This window comes from Delphinapterus leucas, chromosome 10, assembly GCF_059928025.1.
Source record: "Delphinapterus leucas isolate spDelLeu-1000000601 "Yukka" chromosome 10, BTC_Dleu_Yukka2, whole genome shotgun sequence".
NCBI classification, from domain to species: domain Eukaryota; kingdom Metazoa; phylum Chordata; class Mammalia; order Artiodactyla; family Monodontidae; genus Delphinapterus; species Delphinapterus leucas.
The window spans coordinates 33,708,051-33,727,166 of NC_143138.1; the positions used below are offsets into that span (position 1 = coordinate 33,708,051).

Consider the following 19,116-nt stretch of genomic DNA (forward strand, 5'->3'; position numbering starts at 1 on the left):
GTTTTCTTCTAGGAATTATATAGTTTTAGGTCTTGTGGTCAGGTCTTTAATCCATTTTGGGTTAACTTTTGTATATGGTGTAAGTTAAGGGTCCAGCTTCATTCCTTTACATGTGGATATCAGTTTTCCCAACACCATTTGTTGAAGAGACAGTTCTTCACTGAGTGGTCTTGGCACCCTTGCTAAAGTTCATTTGACCATATACATAAGAGTTTATTTCAGGACTGTCTGTTCTATTCCATTTGTCTATTTGTCTTTATGCCAGTACCATACTGTTTTGTACTATAGCTTTGTGGTAGGTTTTGAAATCGGAAAGTATGAGTGTGTTCTTCTAACTGTGTTTTTTTTTCAAAATTGTTTTCGCTCTTTGGAGTCCCTTGAGATTCCATATGAATTTTAGGGTGTATTTTCCTATTTCTGCAAAAAATGCCATTGGAATTTTGATAGGGATTTCACTGAACCTGTAGATCATTTTGGGTAGTATGGACATCTTAACAACGTTAAGTTTTCCAATCCATGAACATGAGATGTCTTTTCATGTATTTGTGTTTTCTGTAATTTCTTTCAGCAATGTTTTGTGATTTTCAGTATATAAGTCTTTTACCTCCTTGGTAAGGTTTATTCCCAAGTATTTATTCTTTTTTATTCCATTGTAAATGGAATTGTTTTCTTAATTTCCTTTTCAGATTTCATTGTTAGTGTATAGGAACACACTGACTTTTGTATGTTGCTTTTGTGTACTACAACTTTGCTGAATTTATTAGTTCTGTGTGTGTGTGTGTGTGTGTGTGTATGTGTGTGTGTGTGTGTTTGTAACCTTTAGAGTTTTCTACATATAAGATCATGTCATCTATGAACAGAGGTCATTTTACTTCTTCTTTTCTGGTTTAGATGCCTTTTGATTTTTTTCTTGCCTACTTGCTCTGGCTAGGACTTTTAATACTATGTTAAACGGAAGTGGTGAGAGCAGGCATCCTTGCCTTGTTCCTGATCTTAGAGGAAAAGCTTTCAGTTTTCATCATTGAGTATGATGTTAACCATGCGCTTTTCATAAATGGGTTTGGGGGTCCCCAGAACTCTGCAGTCACTCAGACCTCAGGATTTTGGTGTTTTTAACAGATGGATTATTGCGTCCACTACATTTTTCTTCTTTTGAACTTCATTCTCAGAAGATAAAGCCTCATCTGCAGTTTTAGAGACATTCTATGTCATTGACATGTACGGACACAAAGTGAGGATTCCTCATTTCTTAAACCTGTTCAATGACATCAGCACCTTAATGGGTTCTGCCCCACTTTCCACTAAAGTCTAGGTCATATCTGGAACAATTCTATGAGATATTTCCTTTACTGGCAGACTCATACGCTGGCCTCTTAGAATAAGTAGTATTAAGTGGTCCCTTAGAAGTCTGTTGATTGGTCTCTTGGAATATGTAATGTTTATTATTTTGCTTCTGCCAATATTAGATATGATTTTTTTTCCTGATAGTTCCTTCGAAGCAGTTTAGTTCTTATTAATTCTGGTAAGTTCTTGTGTGAGTGATAGGTATAGTGATAATGTATATGTTTTGATAAATTGGCTGTAGTGGAGTTGGGTGATTTGATGGGGACTTTACCGTTGGCTGTAGGCTGTTAGTGACCAGTAACTTAAAAATAACAAACTGAAATTTACTGAGATGTCAGACTCAGAAGCGCATGTTCAGAAACGAAAGATTTAACTTTAGAATAATTACTTTTCTAGTTATTCATATGTATTTAAAGCTACACGTAATGAATCACGTATTTACCTTGTTTCATTATACCTCACTGATATTATAACTTGATAGGTATGGACAACGTTCAGCACAGTTACCACAGGCAACATGGGAAGGATGCAGGAAAAAAATGATGAAGTCAGTGAGGCTTATTTTTTTGTTCTCATACCATTTTTTAGGGATCTCCCTCCTTGCTGTCCAATACTCCTTAAGGCTCAAGTCTCCCTTCTACAGGGTCTCAGTCAGTGATTCATACTTTTCTTTCCCTCTTTAGTTTCTTCCTCACTGCATTTAGCTATGCAGTATCCTGCCCCTTAGCACCCAGCTTTCTGCTTCCTGCTATGGTAAATTAATCTACGCTTAATTATTAGCAGTTGATTGGCTTTATGTGTTTCCCTTATAAGATTCTCTGTTTGCCTTTAATGAGAGTGTCAGTCCCTTAATCCAAGTGGTGGGACTCACTGGCAGGCCAGGAGGCTGATATCTTTAAAGTAGGAGAAGTGGCTGGGACTTGTGGGATTTAAACTACATGAAGTTCGCTGCCTGGGTGTGCACTGGCCTTCTATTCTCTTGTGCCAGCTCACTATAGTTGAGTTCCCAGAAGTACTTCTGCTTTATTCTTAAGGAGAGATGAGGGTTCATGCACAGTTCACGTCTTTGAAATGCCTTCTATGCCTTATTTGAAAGAAGGCCCCTTTTATATTTTTGCCACGCAGCACATTCTGTTGGACCTGTAAGTCTTCAATGGGCATACCCCTGTTGGCGAGTGTGAGCTGAGCCTGATTCTGCTTCTTTAATTCAACAGCATTTTATGGTGCTCTGCGTTTGTTTTTAGCATCTTAATTGGACTTTTACTAGCCTTGCTCTGTGTTGCTATTAAACACAATTTTTAAAGACCTAAGAAAAATAGATAATAAATAATAAAACCTTTTAATTTGTTTTGGAAAGATAGTGATTTTTCTCATTTTTAATATAAAAGTATCCTCTAATTTCTCATTTAAGAATATTTTAGTCTGAAGACCTTATTAGATGAAACTATCTGGGTAAAGTCAAGACCAGATAGTCAGTTACTGTAAGCTGCTCAATTAGCCAGCCTGACTCTAAGCCCTGTGGAAGCAAAAATAACTTTTTGGGAATGAGTGACAAGGTGGCCAAGTCAGCCAGTACTTTGTTTAGAGTCAGTCACTTTCACAACGCAGTTACGTGGCCATCTCATTTGAGTCTCCCTCAGAACAATTCTTTGAAGTAGGTATTATTGTTCCCCGGTTTTATAGATTTGAGAAACTGAGGCTTATAGTATACTTTTATACTTGGAATGATTTGTGTGTGGGGGGGTCCTCCATCATTCAGCTGATTGCCTTCACCATCCCAAAACACACCCACACTCTCACACCCACGCTTCTTCAGAGAGGTTGGTTGTGTGTTGAGAGAGAGATTTTGCTGCCCGGTACACTGGAATAGTGTTAGGAGCTGTCCATGAAGGAAATGAAGATCTCTTGAGAGTTGGAAGGGTCTGCTTACAGGATTCCCTTCTACTGACAATTTTCGGTAGTGGCCTCTGGGGAAGCAGAGTAGAAATTACCTTGGTACCTTGGCTGATATGAAATTTCAAATGATTGACACGACCGACTGAGGCTGTGCTATATAAGCCCCTCTGCAATAAGCCAAAGAGGTCTGCACTTTGCTGGTCATAAGCTTGTGGAAAAACAAGTGGGGGGTTCTTTTTGCAGTGATTAGTGCTACTAGAATATAATTCCTTGGGTTCTGCATGTGCCATAAATATCATCAGACTGCCTGTCCCTAAATCTTATTTTCTAATAAAAGCATATAGTAAATCGTATATGCCCTGCACTTATCTTCAGCCATCCTGCTGATGCCTGAATTTTTAAGATTATTGAAACAGTTTCCTCAGTGCTGTATCCTTTTTGAAAATAGATAATACATGATTTTTTTTCCCCAAAAGGTACAAATGTTGATGACTCTCTCGTTTCCATCTCCACCCCCTGTTTGCCACTACAGGGCATGTGGTGTTACCCGTTTCTTGTTTATCTTCTTAATCGCATATGAGAGAGAGATTCTGCATGTGTAGTTTTTTTAGTCTTGATGCATATTATATACACTATTCTACCCCTTTTCTTTTTCACATACTGTATTTTGAATTGTTGTACACAGAGGCCTGCCTCTTCAGAAAACAAAACAAAAAACTACAGGTGGTTTCAGTTATATGGCCAATTTATAATTTATTTAACCTGTTCTCAATTAAAGTGCCTCAGTGTTTTCTTTGTAGCTTCAGGTTTTCTCCTTTTGTATGTATGTGACAAATACCGCTTTGTATTTGGCCCCTTCTCTTTGGACATCTATCTTCTTTGCTCTTGAAATAAAGTGCTGAAAAGTTGTGTCTTGGGACTTCCCTGGTGGCGCAGTGGTTAAGGATCCACCTGCCAATGCAGGGGACATGGGTTCAAGCCCTGCTCCAGGAAGATCCCACATACCGCAGAGCAACTAACCCTGTGCTGAACCTGTGCTCTAGAGCCTGCGAGCCACAACTACTGAGCCCGCATGCCACAACTACCGAAGCCCGTGCGCCTAGAGCCCGAGCTCCGCAACAAGAGAAACCACTCCAATGAGAAGCCCGCGCTCCGCGATGAAGAGTAGCCCCCACTCGCCGCAACTAGAGAAAGCCCAGGCGCAGCATCAAAGACCCAACACAGCCAAAAATAAATAAATACATACATACATTTTTTTAAAAGTTGTGTCTCCATTTATGCAAAAGATGATGGACCTCCATCCTGACAGATGTGCTTTGGTATATTATTGGGGAAGGCACAGGATTAAATATACTACTATCCTTTTAAGAAATAGGACATCAGGAAGATGGGGTTTCCTTTCCTTAGAGCAGCCACTGAAATCACCAACTAATCCTGACGATCCATTTGTAAATTCTAGTCAGATTTATTTTCTGTCCACAGAAATTGTTCCTTCTTTTCCTCTGCAGGCAGTTCCTAACATATATATGTGTCTTCCATACAAATGGCCATGTGTGGAAAGCCCTCTTTAGCCATGTGGGGAAAGCGGGAGGAGGGAGATTCCCAATTTCACTGCCTGGGCTGCAGCTGGGAAAGCAGTTCTTGGCATTTTAAGTTGAAACTTTGCATTAATTTTCTCAGAATAATGCATTTGATAGTTAGCTTCCATAGTGGTAGCACTAGTATTCTGGTACGACACCAAGGATACATGATGGGCTCAGTAGCTTTTTAACTGGACCAAGTGCTATTTGTAGCATTGCTTCTATGAGAAAATATATTCCAAAGTCTCAGCTGAAAACAACCTGTTGGTTGATGTTTGTGAATATTGTATTGGATCTTTGTGGCCAAATTTCGCTTCCCCAGACAACACATGGACTGGGAGTAACCTTCATCTGACTGGAGTCAGAGAAACAGAAATTTTTTTTTTTTTTTTTTTTTTTTTTTTTGCGGTACGCGGCCCTCTCACTGTTGTGGCCTCTCCCGTTGCGGAGCACAGGCTCCGGACGTGCAGGCTCAGCAGCCATAGCTCAGGGGCCCAGCCGCTCCGCGGCATGTGGGATCCTCCCGGACCGGGGGCACGAACCCACGTCCCCTGCGTCGGCAGGCGGACTCTCAACCACTGCGCCACCAGGGAAGCCCCAGAAAAATTTTTTTTAATATAATTTTTGTGCTACTGTTTTTTGCTGTGACTACAGTGAAATTCAGAAAGGCATAGGATGAGCTCCTTGCCACCTGGATAATCAGAGTTAGTGAGGAAGAAGCAGAATTGCCACAAAAAAAAAAGAGATTTTCCTTCCCAATAAAGGAGGAAGTTTCAGAAAGAGAGAAAACATTACACTAAGCATGAACATTTCAACAGATCAACTAAAGTGGCTTTGTGCCCCCAAAAGAGAAACATCCTCAGGAAATTTTTGTGGGCAAAATTCTGGTGAAGTTTTTGAAAGAAAGTTTGGGGGGCTGCAAAGAAGTTGCTACCTGAGTCTAAAGGGTATACTTGAGGCCCAGACCAAAGGACTATGCAAGCAATCTCTGTGACTAACACTGCCAAGAAAAACTGCACTGCTTTGGTTGGGTGTGTCTTGAGGGGTAGGGAGGGTGCATCTCAAGGTAAGACTAGATATGATGGTAAAATGACAGAGATGATTTGTCTAATTTATGAATGGTTCATATCTCAAGGTTTTCTTTTGCTATCAGAGAGTATATTGTTTGCTTTTTGTCTTAAAAAAATTTTTTTTGGAACTTTTCAAGCATACACAAAAATAAAGGGAATAGTGTAATGAACTCCATGTGCCCATCAATCAGCTTCAACAATTATGAATGTTTTGACAATCTTGTTTCATCTATCTTTCTGCTTCTAGAGTATTTTAAAGCAAATTCCATGCATCGTAATATTTCACCTATAAATACTTCAGAGGTGTCTCTAACATATAAAGACTGAAAAAATACAGCCACAGTACTATTGTCACATTAAACTAATAATTATTAATATTAGCTAATACTTAGTCTGTGTTTATTTTTTTGGCTGCATTGGGTCTTTGTTGCTGTGCGTGGACTTTCTCTAGTTGCAGCGAGCGGGGGCTGCTCTTTGTTGCGGTGCGCAGGCTTCTCATTGCAGTGGCTTCTCGTTGCGGAGCACGGACTCTAGGCGTGCGGGCTTCAGTAGTTGCAGCACATGGGCTCAGTAGTTGTGGCACATGGGCTTAGTTGCTCCGTGGCATGTGGGATCTTCCCGGACCAGGGATCGAACCCGTGTCCCCTGCATTGGCAGGCGGATTCTTAACCACTGCGCCACCAGGGGAGTCCTAGTCTGTGTTTAAATTTCTCCAGTTTTGGACTGGGGGTTTAAGGGAGGGAGGCTGGGGGAAAGGATTACAAAGGGGCATGAAACTTTTGGGGGTGATCAATGTGTTCATTATTTTGGTTGTGTTGATTTCACAAGTATATGCAAAATGTATCAAGTTGTACACTTTAAATATGTGCAGTTCACTGTATGTCAATTCTACCTCAACGAAACTGTTAAAAAATATAGTGGTATAGCTAGAGGCAAACAGTATTTTAAAACATTTCCCCCAGTTTTCCCAAAAATATATTTTTATATTTGGTTTGTTCAAATCAGGATCTAAATAAGAACCACACATTGCATTTGGTTGATATCTTTTTAGGTTTCTTATAATCTGTAGCAAATCTATCCCCCCGCTTTTTTCTTCATGTCATTTATTTCTTAAAGACTCCAGATCACTGATCCTGTAGCATTTGCCACACTCTGATTTGGTCCGTTGGCTAATTGCAGCCTTGTGGTAGCACGTTCCTGTCTCCCACATTTCTTATAACTTGGTTAGATCCAAAGGCTTCATTGGACTCAGGTTCAGTTTTGTTTTTTTTAATAATTTATTTATTATTTATTTTTGGCTGCGTTGGGTCTTTGCTGCTGCACGCGGGCTTTCTCTGGTTGTGGCGAGCAGGGGCTACTCTTTGTTGTGGTGCACGGGCTTCTCATTGCGGTGGCTTTTCTTGTTGCGTAGCACAGGCCCTAGGTGCGCAGGCTTCAGTAGTTGTGGCATGTGGGCTCAGTAGTTGTGGCTCGTGGGCTCTAGAGCGCAGGCTCAGTAGTTGTGGTGCACGGTCTTAGTTGCTCTGCGGCATGTGGGATTTTCCTGGACCAGGGCTTGAACCCGTGTTCCCTGCATTGGCAGGCGGGTTCTTAACCAGTGCGCCACCAGGGAAGCCCAGGTTCAGTTCTTTTAGCAAGAGTACTTTATAGGTGATGCTGCTGTGAACCTCTTACTGCATCATAGCAGGGAAGCATATAATGTCTGGTTGTCCTATTTTCAATGTGAAATTGATCACTGGAGTCAGGTGCTGTCAGCCTTATCCATCCATTGTAAAGTTTCCTGTCAGCTTTCACCTAGTGGTTGGAGCTACTGACTAGATCCATTATTTCATTAGGGGTATATTATTCACTTGTGTGTGTATATGTGTCTGTGCGTGTGTGTCTATGCAATTTTAAACAAATGTATTGAGATGTAATTTACATACAATAAACAGCATGTATTTAAAGGGCACAATTCTAGAAGTTTGACCTATACGTACACTTTGACATATGTATACACATATGTACACACTTACGATGACTGCCCAGCTGCTGTAGAGAACAGTGTTTTGGAGGCATACTGCAGGGACAAACCATAATTCCTGCGGTCAGATATTTAAAGGGTAAACCCTGACTCTCTCAGCAGTAGCAATAGAATTTTTCCATGTGGCAGTGGAGTAGAAGAGGGAGCCTTTAGTTTGGACCTTGCCTTAACACTAGCTTGTCAGGGAGATCATACTAAAAGCATCACCAGGTTTGATCTGGAAATGCCACAAATTACTAAGCTCTGAAGCAGACCTGTTTAATCCTTACACAGCCAAACTAGTTATCTCCACTCTCGGCTGCCACTTCTCCACACAGAGTCACAGGTAACATTTCTGTGTGTGTGTGTGTGCGTGTGTGTGTGTGCGCACGCACACGTGCGTGCACAGGCTCCCAATGTATTCAGAATTTCTCTGAATTTTTTATGAGCAGTCTTCCTTGGCCCCCTTGCGCCCAGTCCACTATCCTCCTGGAAAAGGGGTTAAGTTTTAGGCACAGACCTCTTTGGCAAGAGTAGGCTAATGAATCAAAAAGTCTGATCCTTTGAAGGCCAGCTAGCTTAGCTTTGTACCACAGATGGCATTTCCTTAACCCCCTGTCTGTCATCTTACACGTCTTGATCATCAGGAGACTTGGATGAAACAGTATGTATAACTCAGTACATGATCTCAGTGTGTATAGCTCAGTACATCACTGCTACCAAACAAACAATTGCAAAACATATTCAGAAGCTTCATCCTGCAAATAGCATTAACAGTAGTATACCATAATGCGGGTATCAGAATGTGAAGATCCAACCTGAGACCAAGCCTCTGTAAGGAAATGGACAGATTTTATATGCAAAAGTATTTATGGGACTCTGTACTAAAAATTATTGAGTTGTGTGGTTTAAATGAGTGAATTTTATGGTATGTCAACTATATCTCAATAAAGTGGTTTTTTAAAAGTGTGAGAATTAAAATACATTAATTAATAGAAATGATACTTGCTGTTCTAGGAACAGACGAAATCGTCAAGAGAGAGTTGAGAACAGAATCTTAAGGAGAGTCTATATTTCAAGGAAGAGAGACACACATGAAAACAGAGAAGGTGTATTTACAGACGTAGGAAGAGAACAGTAGCCTAAAATGCAGGAGTGAGTGTGTGTTCAGTGTCAGGGGCAGAATAGATGTGGATGGGGACTGAGAAAGGGCTGATGAACTCAGCTCTGAGGAAATTGCAGAGACCTTTGAGAAAACAGTTGCTATGAAATGAAGGTGCGAAGGAGTGAGTTGTGAGAAAGATGAAGCTGCACATTATTCCTGCCATAAATAAAGTAGGCAGAAGGAGAAAGAGCCTAAAAATAGTGTCAAGGATAGTCTAGAGGCAGGGCAAAGTTGGGTCTGTGTGTTTTTTAGACAGGAGAGACTTGGGCATGTTGCAGTTGGAGAGGAAGGAGGCAAACAAAAGAGAGCAGGGACTGAAGGTACCGAGGGCTTACACTCAATTCTGGCTCTTAATACAGTTAGATAAGTTGGTATTTGGCACAGAGCAAAGCATCAGTACTGTGCTGGTCGTTCTGTCTTTATCATCTCCCTGCGCTGTGGCAATCGGTTGTGTGCTGGCTGGCTCTCTAGATGAACTCTACTGCTTTCTCACTGAGGAAAGCAGATCCTAACGCAAGAGAGAGAGACATTATTGTGCAGACATAACCTTAAATCTGTAACTCGTGATTAAACAGGCTCATTCTCGAACATCAGCGCTTGATTACTGACGAGTGATGGCCAACCTCGCAAGGCCCCGGCGCACCCAGCGCATCAGCGTACCATCACCTGTGGCCAAGAGCCGCTGCTTAAGTGGCCGTTCCGCTCTCGGGTTTAAGAGCTCAAGAACACATTTGGTTAGAGCTTCCAACCTCGTCCCAGAGAATTCAGCCTCTGCAGGAGTCTCTGAGGGACGGACGCTCTGACCTACAGGTTATCTGTCCCCCATCCACTGACCCACCCCCACATTCAGGGAGAATGGAAACGAAGGGGAACAAGGGAAAGTGCAGCAGCTGTGAGGACCCTCCACCCCTTCAGCCATCTTCCCCCCTGCACCGCCACTCCCCGCCCTGCCACCCCACCGCGTGCTCCCCCCTACACACTGCCCTTAGCCAAGGGCTAGCCTCACCCTTCTCAGTCTCTGCCCCTAGTTTTTGTTTTTGTTATTTTGTATCTATTTCTTTGTTTTGTTTTTATTTTAGCCATAATGCAAAAATTCAAAAGGCTAGTTTCATTGTACTTAAAATACAGCCTTTTAAAGCCCTATATAATAATACTCTAAAATGTAGCATTTTCCCTTTTGGGTTATTAACTGTATCTTAATGCGATTTCTACCTTGTTTTAAAAAATCTTTGTCTTAATTGGATATTGATACTAAATTATATTTTCCCATATCTCTTAGAAATAAACTGTTAGCTGAAAATAAAATTCATTTCAACACTTGTTATTTGTAAAAATGTGTTCATTGTGTCTTTAAGCACCCTTTGCAGGTTTTGTGGCACATGTAATGTAGGGTATGTGTAGCAGGTTGAAGGGTTAAAATACCCTGCTCTGTCGCATATGGCGGTGAGCAGAATCGCAGATGTTGATGATACCACGTAATTAGTATTCTTTTATGTAAATGAAGGCTGTCAGCATGTTACCATAGTGTCTACTCTCTCTGAAGCTGGAATTTATGCCGCTTGGTCTCACCAAGATCAGGCAGGATTTTTCCACTATCCTTAGTCAAGAACTGAGAAGAAATCAATACGATGAGAGAGAAGAAATGGAAATCTCCCTAAAGTAGATTCTCTTAAATTTTTCCTATTTTGTTTTTGTTGAACTTCTCCCCAGAAATTTTATTTCGGGTGATGCTGTTATCCATTTCGGATCGGCTAAGAAATCTGCTATTTGAGAATAATTGGAATAGTCCAGTTAAAAGATGAATCATGTTTTCAAGCTATAGGTTTTTGAAAGAGTTTTGTAATGCTCAGTCATCTCTCTCATACAGAGACCTTTAAAAAATAATGTGATAAATCTAGAAGTTTCTCATCAGAACAAAAGGCAAACATTGAACAGGTTCCATTACCTTCTTTTACTATTTGGTGATATTAACTATAGTAGAATCCTTTTAAATATTAATTATGGTTTTTAGCTCAAGTTGATTCAGATTTTTAAATTAAAACTATATTACTTAAAGAAGCAAACGCTAATATTTTGTCAGGTTTGCTTTCCCTGTATGCAGATTGATCCAGGGTGAGCAGGACATTTATTTACAGTTACTGATCTACTTAACGATGGAGAGCTATTAAGGCACATCATGTTCATTCCCAGTTACGCTGCAAGTTTCTCTCTTTTGGATGCTGGGTGCCTGTCACACTGGATGATATATGTTTTAAATGGAAGTGTTAGGACTTTTATGACCTTTAGCAATTATGAAGGAAAAGGGGTCCATGTCAGAAAAATGTAAAATAGATTTCCTCTTTGTGCCTGTGAATGTTAGGCCTTGTTCTTAAATAAAATGGTCAGAGGATGTGTGAGGGGTGAGTGAAATACACGGTCTTTCTTGAACTGAGTATACCCAAGATTGTATTCTCTTTATTCTCTATTGTGTGTGTTGACTTTTGTGTCACTTTTGAGTGATTTCCATTTCATGATCAGCTATGTTTTTCCTCTAGAGAAGCTAGCCTGCCTAGGTTAAATCAGTGTAGTGAGGTGCAGAGTAGCCCTGTGTTTTCCTGAATGGATTTACTCTGCCAAATGGCAGGTTAGTGAGTTGCCACGACAGATCTGTGATGGGAAAAAGGCTGTGCAGGAAAAGATGTGCGTGATCAGCAGATTTATAGATCAGAAAATGAAATTGGAAGAAAGAATTTCCAGAGTGCCCTTTCCATTTGACAGCATTCCATGAACAGGGTGTGGAATGGTTTTTTAGTGGTTTTCTATTTTGGCTTTTGGTTATTCCAGCATGTTTTTTCTAGCACAGAAGTTGATTTCATAAGGTATCAATGTCCTGGGTGTTGTGTTGCTGTATCCCTGTTCATAGAAATATTCTCTTCTTTGTAGGATTTGAAGCTGTGCTATGTTTCATGTGATAAGATCTCAGTAGCAATTAAATTTCTGAAGACACATCAAGGTTCCTTTTGGCTAAAATGGGGATTTGTCAGGTTTTGAGTTAGAAGAGGCTATTCAGACATGATTCAGTGAGTAGTGAATCTTCCAAAGGGAAGAAAACAAAAAGAAAACCCAAGTGAGCTAAAGATAGTATGTCCTGGTGTATTTAAATCTGTGCTATCTAATACTGCAGCCGCCAGTCACATGTGCCTATTTAAATTTAAATTAATTAAAATTAAATAAAATTAAAAGTCAGCCCCTCAGTTCCACTAGCCACATTTCAGGTACTCAGGAGGCACCTGTGGCTAGTTAGCACAGTACTGGACACTGCAGATAGAGAACATTTCCATCGCTGCAGGAAGTTCTATTGAACAATGTCTAAGGGAAAGATCTTGAGAAATAAAATTTTTGATTCCTTTATTTCTTTGATTTCTATGAGGAGTTCTTCAGCCCTATATAATTTACTGGATTAGTACAGTGGTTCTAAGGCTTTAATGTACAAATGAATCATCTGTAGAGCTTGTTTAAAATGGAGATTTTAGACCCCTCTCCCAAAATCTGATTCATCACATTTGGAGTCATGACCAGAAATCTGTACCTATGACAAGTATCCTAAGGAATTCTGATGCTGGTAGGTGGTTCAGAGACTACATTTTGAAAAATATGAAGTTAGTGACAAACTTGGGAATTGCCAATCTTTTGATTTTTTTTTTTCCCCTTTTCATTCTTTTATTACTGACTTTCTTTTGTGTCTCCAGTAATTGGTTGTAAGCATCATGTGTATCCAACTTAAATTCCTGATTGGTAATAGGTAGCAAAAAGACAATTCATTTATTTACCATTTTATCTTTTAAATGTATGTCTGTTTTAATTTGGCTATGCCCTACAAAAAGTAAACAGAAATGGTTATTTCAATACTGTTCTGGTCTGTGTGGAGAGGTAATTCTGACAGAACACCTTTGACCACTCAAGAGTTGAACACCCACAAGTCTTGAAATTATAAAGAAAATTTTCTTTTTTAAAAGAAAAATAGGGAATTCCCTGGCGGTCCAGCGGTTAGGACACAGTGGTTGGGCCGGGGTTCGTCGATCCCTGTTCAGGGAACTAAAATCACGCAAGCCACACAGTGCGGCAAAAAAAAAAAAAAAAAAAGGAAAGAAAGAAATATAACACATGATCTCCTCTCTGAAGGAGATTATAGCTAGTTAGGAAATGGAGAAATACATCCACAGAAATGACTTAAAGGGCACTTAGCAACAAGTCAATAATTAGAAAAATATAGTAGAAACTAAATCCTGATAGTACTCAAAGGAAAAGCATGACCTGACTTGATGGAAGATAATCTAGGTTACTTTCCTTTGTATGATTTAAGGATTTCTTATATAGGGACATGGCCCCTGCCCATTGGAATGGGCAATTTAAAAATGGGAAGGATCTCTGGTTTGGTCCTGTGGTATATTTGTGGGTTTTAGCAATAGGGCCAAGCCAAAAAAGGCATCTGGAAAACCAACTAAAGGAACTACTCAGAGTGCTTTGGATTTAGAACTTCTCTGGGTGACCCCATAGTCATAGAACTGTATTTGCTCACAGAAATGAAAGTGGGCAAGAAATGGGGTGAAGGAAATCCAGTTTATAAGAGGAACTGCCTTTAGGGAATTTAAATACTGGTATGGGGGGGGAGTCAAGTTTCCAAAGAATAAAAGGTTTTCTTTTAAAATAGCCTCTTTCCCTTGGAAAAATTGGTTATTAGGTTTCTCTGGTGAACAGTGTTGAAGAAGCAATGTTAGAAAGACAAAAAAAAAAATGCTCAGTATGTTACCACTGTTTTTAAAAATAAAAAGCATTTTTACATATATCATCCAGAAGGTTTGCTTTTTTTTCTTTTGTCTCAGTAGTTTGGTTAAATACTGTAATACCAGTAGCCACTACACCTCTTGTCCTACAAGTCAGATTTGTCTCATTCTGTACTTAACTATTCTTTCAGCAAGGAAGGTAAACGTTTTCCCATCCTTTCTACAAGATGTAAATGTTCTTTTCAAAAAGACACTTCGGCTTAGTTCCTCAGGGTTGCTGTAACAAAAATGCCATAGACTAGGTGGCTTATGAATAACAAACATTTATTTCTCACAGTTCTGGAGGCTGGGAAGTCCAAGATCATGGCACCAGATTCCCTATCTGGTAAGGAGTAACTGGTTCATAGCCATATGGCTGGCTTTTCACGGTGTCCTCACATGGAGGGAAGGGGTGAGGGAGCTTTTTTATAAAGGCACTAATCCCATTCTTGAAGGCTCATCCCATGAGGGTCAACCCATTCTTGACCTAAATAAGCACCTCCCAAAGGCCCTACCTCCTAATACCATCACCTTTCAGGGTTAAGATTTTAGCATATGAATGGGGTGCAAACATTCAGACCACAAAAGACAAAATGTTAGATTGAGGCTCAGTCTACCTACCTAGCCGGATCTTTGGACTCAAGAAAATAAAAATAATAGTTTGTACTGCAGAGGACTTTCTTTCTTACCATTTATCTTTTTTACCCTATCTTCTTATCTCTACTTTGAAATACAGTGAAACCGACCTAAGATTGCCTTTTTATTTGAGAGTCTTCATCTCTCCTGCTGGTATGTGAAACGCTGTCTGTGTCTCTCCTCTCCTTTCCTCTGCCCTGTCCCTTTTTGCATGCAGCCAGGATCTTGTCAGTATGAGACAGAGAGGCTTTCACTTCCAGGACATCATCAATTCAGAGATGGTTCAGAATACAAGTTTCTTTCCCCTGGTGGCCAGTTGGGTGCAATGTGAAATAAGGGTAATGACATTTCCGAATCAGCCTTACATAAAAATTAGCTGATATTCAAGAATTAAAACAGCCTTAGAAAATGTAAACTTACACATTAGGGCTAAGGTCTGTCGTTTAGTATTTTATGATTCTTTCTTTTTAAGGAACTTAACTGTCTTTCTGTTATAGCCAGTCTATGCCCAAATTGCTTTTCTTTTTCTTTTTTTAAACTTCCTTCCAAAAGAACCAGTTTTGAATTGAAAACAAATGAATACTGAGTGGAAAATGCCGGTTGCAAGCCTTTTTCTAGGAAAATATTTTGCTGAAAGCTTTCTCTCCCTCTCTCTCTCTCTCTTCGAGGGCCCTTATCGTGACAGGTTGAAAGAGTGAAGACTTCCATACGACATGGATAGATGCAAACATGTAGGGCGGTTGCGGCTAGCCCAGGACCACTCCATCCTGAACCCGCAGAAGTGGTGCTGCCGGGAGTGCGCCACCACCGAGTCCGTGTGGGCTTGTCTCAAGTGCTCCCACGTGGCCTGCGGCCGCTACATCGAAGACCACGCCCTCAGACACTTCGAAAAGACTGGACACCCGCTAGCCATGGAGGTCCGGGACCTCTACGTGTTCTGCTACCTGTGCAAGGACTACGTGCTCAACGACAACCCCGAAGGGGACCTCAAGCTGCTGAGAAGCTCCCTCTTGGCGGTCAGGGGCCAGACGCAGGACCTGCCGCTGAGGCGCGGGCGGACGCTACGGTCCATGGCCTCGGGCGAGGACGCCGTCCCGCCGCAGCGCGCTCCTCAGGGACAGCCGCAGATGCTCACGGCTCTGTGGTATCGGCGCCAGCGCCTGCTGGCCCGGACGCTGCGGCTCTGGTTCGAGAAGACCTCGCGGGGCCAGGCCAAGCTGGAGCAGCGGCGGCGGCAGGAGGCGCTGGAGCGCAAGAAGGAGGCGGCGCGGCAGCGGCGGCGCGAGGTGAAGCGGCGGCTGCTGGAGGAGCTGGCCAGCTCCCCTCCGCGCAAGAGCGCGCGCCTCCTGCTGCACGCGCCCCGCGCTGCCGCGCCGCGGGCGCCCGCTGGGCCCCGCCCCGCGCCGCGCCGCGCGCCCGCCATGGCGCCGGGCGTCACGGGCCTGCGCAACCTGGGCAACACCTGCTACATGAACTCCATCCTCCAGGTGCTCAGCCACCTGCGCAAGTTCCGTGAGTGCTTCCTGAACCTCGACCCGTCCAAGACGGAGCAGCTGTTTCCCAGGGCCGCCAACGGCAAGGCCCCTCTCGCGGGCAGGCCGGCCGGCAGCTCAGCCACCGAGCTGTCGCCCAGGAGCCACGGGGCCGAGGCCTGCGAGCGCGAGGGCCTCTGCTTGAATGGCGGGGCCTCCCTCAGCAGGAGCCTAGAACTCATCCAGAACAAGGAGCCCAGCTCGAAGCACATCTCCCTCTGCCACGAACTGCACACCCTCTTCCGCGTCATGTGGTCCGGGAGGTGGGCCCTGGTGTCGCCCTTCGCCATGCTTCACTCGGTGTGGAGCCTGATCCCCGCCTTCCGCGGCTACGACCAGCAGGACGCGCAGGAGTTTCTCTGCGAGTTGTTGCACAAAGTGCAGCAGGAACTCGAGTCCGAGGGCACCAAGCGCCGGATCCTCATCCCCTTCTCCCAGAGGAAGCTCACCAAACAGGTCTTAAAGGTGGTGAACACCATATTTCACGGGCAGCTACTCAGCCAGGTAGGTGTGTGCCCAGCCCATCCCCAGCTGCCCACCACACTGGAAACGGGTTGGTGTAGTAGTTAGGCTTCCCGTGCGTAGCTGCCCCAGGCTGTTGGCCTAACTAGGGTAGCCAACATTTGCTGTAACTATGCATAGCTGAGGGCAGCCACTGTACCTTTTACTATACTGTGCGACGGCCTTGTTGGTGAATTTGCCTCCTGTCTTAACAGGCAGATTTTTAGTTTAACTTGCCATATCATTTCACTTTCAGTAAATGTCTTTAATCTTTAATGATGATACAGGTAATATAATATTCCCATTGTTATAATCAAGTACCCATTGTTGGCATGCCATCCTTTGATCAGTTTTAGGAAATTGAAGTTTGCCTATAACCTTGGTTCCATGGTTGTTTGAAAGAGCACTCTTCCTTCCAAGGCATTCTTTACATATAAGGGAGGGAGGTGGCTCGGAGGATGCCAAAGGGTAAGCAAGTCTCCCTCCTGTTCCCCATTACCTTTCATTTCCTTAGCCATCTAAGGACATGAGTGAAGACTCATAGATAAGGCTTTGTGAGAACATGCAGAAAGAATTTGTAGAGGCAAAGAGGTGGGCAACTTAAAGAGATTCAGGTAAAACCTCTACACTATCCTACTGAGGTTTTGTGTCCAGGTGTTGAGGGTTTTAAAAGAATGATGAGTATGAGTAGGATGGGAAGAGGAAGTTTATTTAGGCTTTTATTTTTCAGCGTGTGAAAGGGGACTGTTTCTCAGCACTTCCTCTACCCCTCTGAGGGTCTGTAGGAAGAAAGGTGCATCTGGGAAGGTTACAGCGGGGGAGGAGGTCTAATCACAAGGGATCAGTGTAGGGATGCTGCAAGAAACAAGGGCAAAAAGAGGCAAGTTGGACTGGATGGAAGGAGCAAAGTCTGGAGAGAACAAGAGTATGAGGACGAGAGAAGCAGACAGGAATCTGCAAATTCTCCATCTCAGATTGATGATGCCTTGCCTCCATGGTAACTTCCATCTGTAATACTGCAGCATTGAATGGCAAAGCATGCTTTATGAGAGAAGAGAGAAAGGGGTAGGTAGTAATAACTGCTGTGTGGTTTTCCAGTTCCAGCTAGCGTCATGGTTAGAGATACATACCAGAAGTAATATGCTCTAATTCTCTTAAAGTTATGTTTATTATTTTAATATTACAGTTAAATGTTTCTGGAAAACTATGCACTTAGTTTTGGTTGTTATGTGCTAGCAAAAATGTATGTGGGAAGCATGGAAGTTATATAACCTGTAAACCAATCTTTTCATTCTAGGTCACATGTGTATCATGCAATTACAAATCCAATACCATCGAGCCCTTTTGGGATCTGTCCCTGGAATTCCCTGAACGCTATCACTGCATAGAAAAGGGGTTTATCCCTTTGAATCAGACTCAGTGCCTGCTCACTGAGATGCTGGCCAAGTTCACAGAGACAGAGGCTCTGGAAGGGAGAATCTACGCTTGTGACCAATGTAACAGTGAGTGCTGGGGGTAGGGGTGGGTGTGTGTAACTGGAATATCAGTTTAAGGTGTTTCACTTGCCACTTTAGTCAAAAGTAACACTGTAATATTGAGTGGGTTTTTTTGTTTTGTTTTGTTTTTTGCGGTACGCGGGCCTCTCACTGTTGGGGGCTCTCCCGTTGCGGAGCACAGGCTCCGGACGCGCAGGCTCAGTGGCCATGGCTTACAGGCCCAGCCGCTCTGCAGCATGTGGGATCCTCCCGGACCGGGGCACGAACTCGTGTCCCCTGCATCGGCAGGCGGACTCTCAACCACTGTGCCACCAGGGAAGCCCTGACATTTCTTATTTAAAGTTTAGGTGGCATAGCCTGTTTGAGGCTGTAGTATCAGAAAAGTGTGCTTTTGTCCTGAATTTGTAGATTTAAAGTACAATGAAACCAAGAAAGGAAGTCATATGGTGCATTGCTCTATGGCAGCTTCATAGTTATTGTCACATGCCTGAAAGGTTCACATCTCAGAAGGGCCATAAGGAAGTATTTCTCTATCATGGCTTTAATTGTAAAGTGGAATTTTTTCTATATGGCTCTGTGAGTATCTTATGCACCCCCCCATCCCCACCCCCATGTCTTACCACACTAACACTTACTGCTTTTGCTAACCCAGCATGGACAGAGGAAATGCAGAGCAAATACTTTGAAGCTGATGTTTGGGTTTCTGGCATATAGAGATTTGGAAACTAAGATGAATGGATTGTGCAGAGATCTGAAATCAATTTGCAGCCATACTGTAGTCTGGACTACAAGTTTTGGGAACGACAATTTTACGGTAGCCCTTTTAAGACTTCTGCACATGGTTTTTTAAAGTAGTACACCGTGGGAAACCTGTTCTCTGTGAAGAATCAGGATAAAAATCAAGTCACACCTGCTATCATTTTGCCATTTTAAAACAAAATTTGAAGTGCTGTATTTGGTTAACCATAAACTCACCTATCCTGTTCCATATTGAGATATAAAGGCAGTGACTTAAATTATCTTACTAGAACATTGTTTTTTCTTTTTAAAATAGTGATTCATAAAGCTTTATACTTGTAAGGAACAGAAGGA

General features: G+C 42.4%; 1 protein-coding gene across 2 annotated transcripts in view; it reads left to right on the plus strand.

Moving 5' to 3' along the window:
• Positions 1 to 19,116, plus strand: part of USP49 (ubiquitin specific peptidase 49) — a 41,484-nt gene that overhangs the window by 12,322 nt on the left and 10,046 nt on the right. For both annotated transcript variants that reach the window (XM_022581881.3, XM_089918754.1), the window contains exons 2-3: positions 15,164 to 16,531; positions 17,826 to 18,030. In XM_022581881.3, the coding sequence (XP_022437589.2) occupies positions 15,209 to 16,531; positions 17,826 to 18,030 (1,528 nt within the window). In that variant the 5' untranslated portion in view covers positions 15,164 to 15,208. The remainder of the gene's footprint in view (positions 1 to 15,163; positions 16,532 to 17,825; positions 18,031 to 19,116) is intronic.